General features: G+C 43.9%; 3 protein-coding genes across 3 annotated transcripts; all 3 read left to right on the top strand.

The window, feature by feature from the left end:
* Positions 1-891: 891 nt before the first annotated feature.
* Positions 892-1,605, top strand: LOC117342688. Its single transcript, XM_033904893.1, has one exon. The coding sequence runs from the start codon at positions 892-894 to the stop codon at positions 1,603-1,605; it is 714 nt and encodes a 237-aa protein (XP_033760784.1).
* Positions 1,606-1,660: 55 nt separating this feature from the next.
* On the top strand, positions 1,661-3,046 carry LOC117342685. Its single transcript, XM_033904891.1, has one exon. The coding sequence runs from the start codon at positions 1,661-1,663 to the stop codon at positions 3,044-3,046; it is 1,386 nt and encodes a 461-aa protein (XP_033760782.1).
* A 2,035-nt stretch (positions 3,047-5,081) lies between these two features.
* LOC117342684 (uncharacterized protein K02A2.6-like) lies at positions 5,082-5,729 on the top strand. The gene has a single exon (XM_033904890.1). It carries the CDS (start codon positions 5,082-5,084, stop codon positions 5,727-5,729), a length of 648 nt encoding a protein of 215 aa, XP_033760781.1.
* Positions 5,730-11,205: the final 5,476 nt, after the last annotated feature.

Genomic DNA, 11,205 nt, shown 5'->3' with positions numbered 1-11,205 from the left:
TGTTGACTTACCTCCGTTGCAACCGGATATAGAAATACAGCTCCTCATAGGAAGAGATCTCCCGGAAACATTTCACGTAACTGAGCAACGGACAGGAGCTAGTGGGGAACCCTTCGCCCAACGACTTAAGTTAGGTTGGGTCGTGGTAGGGGAGATATGTCTCGGAAAAACTCATAAGCCGGATGTTGTCAACGTGATGAAAACAAAAGTTCTCCCAGACGGAAGAGTAACCACATTCGGGGAATGTGAAAATAGGATCCACGTCAAGGATTCGCCTGACTTGTGTAATGACGTATTCCTTTACACAAGAGACGACGACAAACCGGGATTGTCGCTTGAGGACCGCTTATTTATAGAAATGATGGACAAGGAATTCGTCGGAGACACCGATGGGTCTTGGTCAGCACCACTACCCTTTCGCGAGAATCGCCCTCGCCTTCCAAATAATCAACCCCTTGCACTAAAAAGGGCACGCATGCTAGACACTAACCTGAGAAAAGATCATACCAAGCGGGAACATATGGTCAACTTTATGAAGGGCATCATCGACATTGGTCATGCGGAGATAGCACCACCGATAGATCAGGACAAGGAACGATGGTATCTCTTTTGCACAAGATCTGCTCCAACTCTCAATAGGTCCTTGACAGCTTCCCGTCCGGAGATCTTGCTCAAGACTTAAAGGATCTCGATCTTGGGAATGATGACATACCTTCTCAGCGTAGTTTGGGTCTGTGTTGGAGCCTTCAGACTGATGTATTTTCATTCAAAGTGTCAAATACCTCTAAGCCATACACTCGTCGTGGAGTTCTTTCCACCATCAATTCCCTCTTTGATCCTCTTGGGTTCTTGGCGCCAGTAACCATCCAAGGAAGGGTTCTGCTACGTAATATGGTTGAGGGCACCGTTGACTGGGATGAGCCTCTATCAGAGAAACAACGCGACCATTGGGAAACTTGGGAGAATTCTCTGTCGCATCTTGAGACCTTGTCGATTCCACGTAGAACTCCTATTTCTAAAAACGACTTGACAAATAAAGTCCATATATATGCTGATGCTTCAGAACGTGCTATTGCTGCAGTTGCCTATCTACAGACTGTGAATGCCAATGGAAAGACTTGTACTACCTTTTTACTAGGAAAATCCAAGGTGGTACCTAAACACGGCCATTCAATACCACGTTTGGAGTTGTGTGCAGCTCTGCTTGCTGTCGAAATAGGAGAGACCATTTCTGATCAGTTGTCATTACCACCTGAACAAATGACATTTTACTCGGACAGTAAGGTCGTCTTAGGATATTTGAACAACCGCACAAGACGGTTTTATGTCTACGTCGCGAACAGAGTGAGTAGGATACTCAAATTTTCGAAACCAGAACAGTGGTTTTATGTGGAATCAGAGAACAACCCTGCAGACCATGGCACGCGGTTTGTACATGCCTCACAGTTGAAGGATAGCATGTGGATATCCGGACCATCTCAACTTTGTCTACGCTCTCAGCTGAAGGAAGAATCCTTTTCCCTGTTGGAACCTTCACAAGACGAAAATGTTCGTCCAGATATTGTTTCTGTAAAGACTAAGTGTCATGTACACCCTCCCCTGTGACAGGTCTCATATACAAACACTCTGGACACGACTTATTGAAGCTGTGTCTCGGGTTATGCTTGCGGCAGAATGTTTTAAGAACCTTCGAAGAAACAGCAGAAATTCTGATGGGTGCAAAGAGCCTCAGGAGCTGTTACATTCTGCTAAGATGTTCATAATAAAAGAGATCCAGAAACAACTTTATAGCTGTGAGATCAACGCTCTGAAACAAGGAAAACCTTTGCCTAAAAACAGTTCTCTGCTGACATTGTGCCCCATTCTTGATGAAAAGGGACTTTTGCGGGTTGGTGGGAGACTTGGTAAGTCCAGCCTGGAAGAGGGCATTCAACACCCGATTCTCATCCCAGGTAAACATCACATAGCTACTGTCATCACTAGACATTACCATGAAACTGTGTCTCACCAAGGTAGGCACTTCACTGAAGGAGCCGTCCGGGCAGCTGGATTTTGGGTGACCAGAGGTAAACGGTTGATATCTCTTCTCATCCATCGTTGCGTGAAGTGCCGAAGACTTAGAAGTCGCCCCTGTATTCAGAAGATGGCAGATTTGCCCATTGATAGAGTCACACCTACACCCCCATTTTCCTTTGTGGGAGTCGATGTCTTTGGACCTTGGGAGGTCACAACTCGACGTACTCGAGGTGGTGTTGCTTCCAACAAACGCTGGGCAGTCCTGTTCACCTGTATGTTCACCAGAGCCGTTCATATAGAGGTGCTAGAAGAAATGAGCTCTTCCTGCTTTATCAATGCCGTAAGGAGACTGTATGCTATCCGCGGGAAAGTAAAGCAATTCAGGTCAGACCGAAGCACCGACTTCATTGGTGCTACCTCGGATCTTGGAACTACTGTGATAGAGAGTAAGGATGTCAAGGACTTCTTATCAACTCATGGTGCTACCTGGGTGTTCAATCCTCCTCACGCCTCCCATTTCGGCGGGATATGGGAGAGAATGATTGGCGTGTCACGACGAATTCTGGATGCGATGTTGCTGGAGAATAAAGGAAAGGACCTCACCCATGAAGTCCTCACTACTCTCCTAGCTGCGGTTACTGCCATCATAAATGCCCGTCCCTTGGTACCGGTGTCATCTGACCCAGAACAACCATTCATCTTGTCACTATCTAGCCTACTTACCCAGAAAACCCAAGACCAAGCAGAGTCTTTCCAGCATCTGAGTCTCAAGGATATGTACCATTCGCAGTGGCGTCACGTTCAAGTCCTTGCGGAAAGATTCTGGTGTCGTTGGAGAAAGGAGTATTTGTCCATGTTACAACCCAGAAGGAAATGGCAGGAGAAGAAGCGCAATGTCAAAGTCGGTGATGTAGTGCTGTTGAAAGATTCTCAGGCAGTGAGGAACGATTGGCCGTTGGGCGTTGTCAGGCGCGTTATCCCTAGTAGTGATGGATGTACGTCAAGTCAAGCTTTGCGTGTGTCGTGGTAATGATACATCATACTTTCTACGTCCTGTCTCAGAAATTGTAGAACTAGTTACCATGGAGTGATCCAAAAGGAAGAGACATGTCTTTCCTCAGGCTATTAACAGTTACATGTTTACAATTTACTCATTATTGTGTGTTACCTTATAAGGACTTGGTCAGTTACTCTAAGGGAATGTCATGTCCCTGAAATAATTTTGGAAATTTGACTTAAAGGGGCTCATACCCTTTTATTTACCAAATGTTGTGTTATCTACCTTCAAGTTAGAAGAGTTATACATGTATTTTGTTCTACAATACTTAAATTCTATATTCTAGTGATATATTCATATCAGGCGAGGAGTGTTCTGGCCTATATATATCATGTTAACTATAGGCAGTTCGAGTTATCGTTCTTGGTGGTCAAATTGCAGTTAGAGTTATCGCCCTTGGCAAAACTCATGTTTCCGCCCAAGTAGAAAACAAGCACATGTTCAACAAAATGTTGTCAACATTTCCCCGTTATTGTGGCCCCTACTGTGTAAGTGCATATAATCAATTTATTGATATGTTTGTGTTAGTATAGCCATGTTTCAATGTTCAATTCAAATTAAGTGTAATTAACACGTATTTTGCAATATTATGCTATGTAGCTGTAGCGAGGGCTCTCACCTCGTGTTATGGAGCCTTATATTTCTATTACTGTGTTTTATAAACATGTTGTCATGTCATATACAGTGTAATACATCTAGTCAGTACCTATATATTATTGTAGGGTTTATATCTATACTGTTCTACTCATAAAGTTGAATTATAATGGTTGTAATTCTGCCAACATTGTAACACATAAAAAACTAGGGTTTTTAAGTATGCTTACACCGTAATTTTATAGAAAATATATTTTTGTTTTCAAATGTATAGAAAAGTCTAATGCTGTATCCAAATGAGTCAATTAACGATTCTAGTCATGTTTTTGGTACTGTAGATGTCTTGTTATGAAGTTTAAATAGGGTAAAAACATTAACAAACAAACATGTACTTATGTGACCTTTGTTTTAATTTCAGCTTTCACTATAGTTCACCAATAAATCTGAGTAACCTTCAAGCCAGGCTTGTCGTTGTCAGTACACTCCTGCACCACAGAATGTTAAGGAACTTCAGGCATTTATTTTACTTTTGAATTATTATGCCTGTTATTTGCCAAATCTTAGTAGTGTGTTGTCACCTTTATATGCACTACTCAGAAAAGACAGTAAATGGAAATGGGGGAAAAAGGGAAGCCGAGGCTTTTGCACGCGCCAAGGAGATGTTCCAATCAGACGCATTGCTAGTGCATTTTGACCCAAATAAGGAACTGATACTCTCTTGTGACGCTTCACCCTACGGATTGGGGGCAGTACTCTCACACAGAGTACAGGGTAAGGAACGCCCTATTGCCTACGCTTCGCGTACACTAGCGCCAGCAGAGCGTAACTATGCGCAAATAGATAAGGAGGGAGCCACTCTCATATTTGGAGTCCGGAAGTTCAACCAGTATGTGTACGGGCGCAAATTTGTACACTACACGGATCACAAACCTCTATTAGGTTTACTCAAAGCAGACAAACCTACACCAACTATGGCATCAGCCAGGATTCAACAGTGGGCACTACTCTTAGGAGGAACATATCAGTATGATCTTCTGTATAAAGAGGGATCAAAGAACGCCAACGCCGATGGACTAAGTCGTTTACCACTCCAGGAAACAGTTGGAGAAATACCTATTCCAGGGGAGACCACTTTTCTCATCAACTATCTTGGCAGCACCCCAGTAGACTTTCATAATATCCAGACATGGACAGCCAAAGACTCAACCCTGAGTAGAGTTCTCAACCATGTACAAAAGGGTTGGAGACAAGTGTGGTGAGGAGGATTTGAAACCTTACTTTACAGTTTACACGCCGGAAAGAACTCAGTTGTTATGACGGGTGTGTTATCTGGGGAACGCGTGTGGTAGTCCCTACAATTGGACGGAAACAATTGTTAGAGGAACTTCATGAGGGACATCCAGGGATGGTCAGGATGAAGAAATTGGCACGAAGTTACATCTGGTGGCCTGGGATCGATATGGACATTGAGAGTAAAGTACAGGACTGTCAGGTACACGGTTCGATTCCCGCGGTAGCTCCTCTCCATCCATGGAATTGGCCTGAAAAGCCGTGGTCGAGACTACATGTGGACTATGCTGGTCCATTTCTAGGTCATATGTTTCTCATCATAGTTGATGCCTACAGCAAATGGTTGGAGGTGTACCCTACAAAAGCATCGACGTCAGCAGTGACCATTGACAAATTGAGAGAATGTTTCTCTACGCATGGTTTACCGGAGATGGTGGTGTCTGACAACGGCCCATGCTTTGTCAGCGAAGATTTCGCAGCGTTCATGTCTGAGAATGGAGTCGTACATGTGAAAACGTCGCCCCATCATCCTTCATCTAATGGTCTCGCGAAGAGGTCGGTCAGGATATTCAAAGAAGGCATGACGAAGATGCAAAATACTGAAGGAAACCTTAACACGGAAATTGAGCAGATTTCTACTAGCATATCGGTCAACTCCGCACACTACGACAGGAGTCTCGCCTTCGGAGCTCCTAATGGGACGTCGTGTCAGAACAAAATTTTATCTCGTCAGACCCGTGGTCAGAAATCGTGTCAGGAAATGTCAAACTAGTCCAAAGGTTTATCATGACGAAAATTCAAAGCAACGTACTTTCAGTACTGGAGATCCGGTCTGGGTCAAGAACTTTTACAGTGGTCCGAAATGGTTATCTGGTGAAATATCATCAAAGAACGCACCCGTGTCATATGCAGTAAATGATGATGACGGCAAGGTGAATCGTCGTCATGTCGATCATATTCGTCAGAGACACAGTCTATCTTCTAATGTGAAGTTGGATCTTCCCGAGGAACTTGAGGATGTGTTGGTACCTACTCAAGACCAAACACCAGCTGTGGAAAGCTGTGGAGTTACTACACCAAAAACTGCACATACAGAGGTTTGTAATTCAAAACCAGTGCCAACACCAGTGAGACCTCAACGGGCCAGGCACTCACCCAGTTATCTGAAGGATTTTGTGAGAACATGAATTGTTAATGGTTCATTGTTAAGCTTTCTTCTTCCTAATGTCTCCCTTGGCAATGCCTCACTTTTGGTCTTTAGTTGAGCGTTCACCCCTGTGAGAAAGACTTTGAGTTCTGTCACCTGGTCGAGACATACCAAAGTCTTAAAAAAATGGTAGTTGCTGCTCCTGCTTAGCGCTCAGCATATTAAGAGTGGGACGACTTGTTCGCCCGTTGTCAGTATGTGAGGGGTGTGCTGCTGGGTGTCTTCGGCAGTATGCTTCAGTGAGGTAGCACAATAAATCGGCAAAAGTTTCGGCCTATCACAAGGAGACTTAACACGAACATACCGCAGCCTTTCACCACACGCATACATGTCGCACGCACGGGAGGCCGTCCTTAAATGACCTTAGCTGTTAATAGAACTTAGCTGTTAATAGGACGTTAAACAACATAAACCAAACCAAACATAATCAACGGACAGGGATGTGTCTTTAGATATGTTTACAACCGAGTAAAGTCAGAATTGAGCAGAAAATACCAAGCAGTTTTTCAGTGGAAAAGCTCAATGCAAGCGGAAAAAATGGGAACGCATCATTGAGATTAGTATACAATATGAACCAAAGATCTGTTCGACGAAGTTACAGTACATACCACAGCAAATGGAAAAGTATGCCTTGAGAAATCTGAGAGGCGTCGCTTTACTAGTCAATCTAGGACTGCCATGGCCAAGAAAGCTCTGGACAAGGGAAAAGACAAAATGTTGAGGTCATATCGGAGCAACATTATGATTTCGGAGGCCTGAAATCTTGTCCAACAAAATCAGTTCTCGGAAAGGCCGTGAGTGAAAAATTATCAACGGAAATGGATCACAAGGACATCATCCAAGAAACGTTATCTTTAATGCATAGTTATATTGATGATGATGCCGACCCAACATACAGATATGCTGGTTACATTCAGTATGTTGCAGCTGTACTGTTCACCGTTATAATGTTTTCATAGGCTCAAATTGAGGCTAAACATGGCTAGGCCAGATCTGTGTATCGACTCTACAGAATGTCGGATCAAATCATTTCCGGACCAGAAGAGGCCTTACCTGTATTATATTGTTATCAAGCCAGAAGAGAATCTTCCTCCAGTCACCTGCCCTGCAGGTAGGGCGTAAGAATTGTACCAGCTGCCCCCATTGCATGATCGTAAGAGGCGACTTAATTTGGGATCTTATCTTTTCTTTTTGAACAACTTTCTTCTTTCTAATGTCTCCCTTGACAATGCCTCACTTTTGGCCTTAAGTTGAGCGTTCGCCGCTGTAAGGAAGGCTTTGGTATGTCTCGGCTAGGAGACATACCAGAGTCTTTAAAAATGGTGGTTGCTGCTCCTGCTTAGCGCTCAGCATATTAGGAGTGGGACGACTGGTTCGCCCGTTGTCAGTATGTGACCGGGTGGGGTGTGCTGCTGGGTGTCTTCGGCAGTATGCTTCAGTGAGGTAGCACTTTAAATCGGCAAAAGTTCCGGCCTATCACAAGGAGACTTAACACGAACATACCGCAGCCTCCCAAAACACACATACGCACTCGCCACACGCATGCATGTCGCACGCACGGGAGGCCGTCCTTAATTGACCTTAGCTGTTAATAGGACGTTAAACAAAATAAACCAAACCAAACCAAATCCTCCAGTCACTGCCCTGCAGGTACGGCGTAAGAGGCGACTGAATTTGGGATCTTATCTTTTCTTTCTTACAAACTTTTTTCTTCCTAATGTCTCCCTTGACAATGCCTCATTTTTGGCCTTTAGTTGAGCGTTCGCCCCCGTGAGGAAGGATTTGGGTTCTGTTCCCTGGCCGAGACATACCAGAGTCTTTAAAAATGGTAGTTGCTACTCCTGCTTAGCGCTCAGCATATAAGGAGTGGGAGGACTGGTTCACCCGTTGTCAGTATAATGTGACCGGATGGGGTGTGCTGCTGGGTGTCTTCGGCAGTATGCTTCAGTGAGGTAGCACTATAAATCGGCAAAAGTTCCGGCCTATCACAGGGAGACTTTCAACACGAAGATACCGCAGCCTCCCGAAACACACATACGCACTCACCACATACATGCATGTCGCACGCACGGGAGGCCGTCCTTAAATGACCTTAGCTGTTGATAGGACGTTAAACAAAATAAACCAAACCAAATCCTCAAATTCACAATTGCTGATATGATAACTACAGACCAGATAAAACCCTCCATTATACATTTCCTCACATTTTGCAATAGAGCAGTCAAGGAGAAAGCAAAATCATTCCAGCCAAGGAAGGTGGAAGTCGACTGGAGCTGGGCTCTGATAAATAGTACGCTGATAGCTTTCAATTGCATGTCCATAAAATTCTATCTAAAAGTTGCATCGGAAATTGTTCACCACCGGGTGCAGGATGAAGACTTAACTGTACTTCACATATGCATAGCCCACATGACCAAGACCTTCTGTAAACACGCACACCGAGCCTCCGGGAAAGACAAGGAATTATATAGGTTTATAATGAAGGCATTCGCTGTACTCTCCAATGAAACATCTGTTGAGAGCGTGGAGAAGGATTTGTCATTATATTCACGGTACTCTTATCTACTGACGATACAGACGATGTCCAAAAAACGAAAGATGCTGTCCTTGAGAAATATGAAAAATATCCGGATTGGGAGACCGATTACAGCTTCGAAGAAACTGACGATGCAACGGAGGAGTGGTCCAGCTGAAGAATTAAAATGTATCCATAGCCGAGTCATGGACTTGGGAGAAAAATGGCTGAACGGATAAAAACAGATCTTTTTGGATGCATCAACGAACGCCAACTTTCCAATAGTTTCTACTGTCCAGATATAGTAGATGTTCTGATAAAGAGATTCTTTCCCATTTATCCATTATTGAGCGGTCTACTCCTAGGCTCACTTAGTCGCTATGAAAGTAGTTTGGAATCATTGCCAAACGAAAGACAGGATTCAGAAACAAACGAATTACGGGACCAGAGGCTTGGTTTCGTATTGTAAAGAAAGATATTTTCAGAGGAAAGGAACGCTTAAGACCAGCTACATTTGTGTCAAAACTTAAGCGAAGCATAAATGCAAGAAAAAAGAAAGTTGTTCAGAAATATCTCAAATTTAGTCGCCTCTTACGATCATGAAATGGGGGCAGCAGGTACAATTCTTACATGTACGCCCTACCTGCAGGGCAGCCCCATCGAGGTACCGGTGGATAATTTTGACCAATAGTTTTACTCTTCTGTCGGGGGTTTTGCTGTGATATTTTCAGATCGGTTAGGTTTTGTTGTCCTTCGGGATGCCTTGTCCTTTTTACCAACTCTCTGGTCACTGGATTTCATCACTTGTGTTTTTGGACACATTCCGGAAATTGTAACATCCGGTTACGTAAGATACCGTGCTGCTGTGGGGTTAATCACTTTTCGTACGGGTGCCAGCAGGGTAAGTTGTGTTGACTTTTAATCTGTAAAATTCTTTTGTAAACCGTCGCCAATCCTTTCCTAAATTTGATATTAACTTGTCTGCTGGATATTATCTGCCACTATCGTAGATGTATTTTTATTTTCACCGGTATTATTTTGATGTATTTTCGATGTATAGAACCTTGTTTACTTTGGGTCTCGGGCGCCGGTGTCATGTCGGAAGTCAGGTTGTTGCTTGAAGGAATTATTCCGTTTTGAGAGCACTCACGGAGTGGCTAGTGAATATTTCCGCCTCTCGGGCTGTTTCTATACCGGTAAGGCGAGGGATGCTTGTTACATGTACGGGAGAAAAGACGGATAGTTAGCAAATGTTGTATTCTGACCGGACATGCCACGTGCTTGAGACTCTGGGTAGAACTGATTTATTTGATAAAAAAAAAAAAAAGATTATATGTGATTAAACGGTGGTTGGCATATGATTTAGGCTAGATCTTTATAAATGTAAAACCCTCACTGTGCCTCAAGGGTATTATTTTGGTACTTTTGTTATTTTTACACATGTTAATAAGTTGTTAATAAGTTGTTGAACTTTATAACACCGAATTGTCACTTCTTGTAGCGTAGGATATTTATCGTACGAGAATGCTTTAAATCTTCATTGTACAGCTTATAGGTTATTTGTTATTTTTTTCATGTAAAATCCTGTGTTGCTGGCACCCCCCTGACCTGGAGGAGGGAACCATTGAAGAGGACCCAGGCCCCTGTGACCATATGAAGCTCCAACACTTGACCGCGGTTGACCTGCACGGACATAGACACTTCCAGATATACCGTGATCATGGCGATTGATTTATCGATGGTGCATGTGTAGCAGAACCACATGGAAATTGCATACAAATTTTTGCAAAATACCTTGGACGGCCGCCAGGGTTGAGCTGTATGATGGTGGATGTGAACACAGGACATTAGGGTAGTCAACCTCGCCCCGCCCCCTGGTTGACAGTGATCCCCTACCGCGCAGTGCTATATACATATGTCGGGAAAATCAATCCGAAAGAACTTTCGTAAATATATAGAAGGTACATTTGATCGTGTGTGCATATATGTTGTTTGAGTGAAATTTTTCGCATGGGTAGGCAACGTGGGCAGGGACCTGGAGGACACTCCAGTCGACCCCTGGAATCCATTCCCTTCCCCAGGAGGTGTGTCATGACCAGTGACACTAAATTGACAGTGGTAACATGGAGAGAAATTGTAGTTGTAATGTATTGAGGTGAATTGTTACATTAGGGAGATGAGGAAGATTTAATTTGAATTAGGGTGGCGGCGGGGGGGGGGGGGGGGGGGGGGGGGGGGGGGGGGGGACATAAACTCAGTCAGGGTATTATAGGTTAGGTTGTTCTTCTTAGCTAGGTCACCGGTTTGGAGTTGTCCCTTCTGTGGCTAGCGTTGATATGTTTGGGTTTTTTTTATTTTATGTTTAACGTCCTATTAACAGCTAAGGTCATTTAAGGACGGCCTCCCGTGCGTGCGACATGCATGCGTGTGGCGAGTGCGTATGTGTGTTTTGTGCGGTATGTTCGTGTTAAGTCTCCTTGTGATAGGCCGGAACTTTTGCCGATTTAAAGTGCTACCTCACTGAAG

Source organism: Pecten maximus, chromosome 14 (assembly GCF_902652985.1).
Source record: "Pecten maximus chromosome 14, xPecMax1.1, whole genome shotgun sequence".
NCBI lineage: Eukaryota > Metazoa > Mollusca > Bivalvia > Pectinida > Pectinidae > Pecten > Pecten maximus.
The sequence above is the reverse complement of the archived record's forward strand: the minus strand, read 5'-3'. Positions and strand labels throughout refer to the sequence as shown.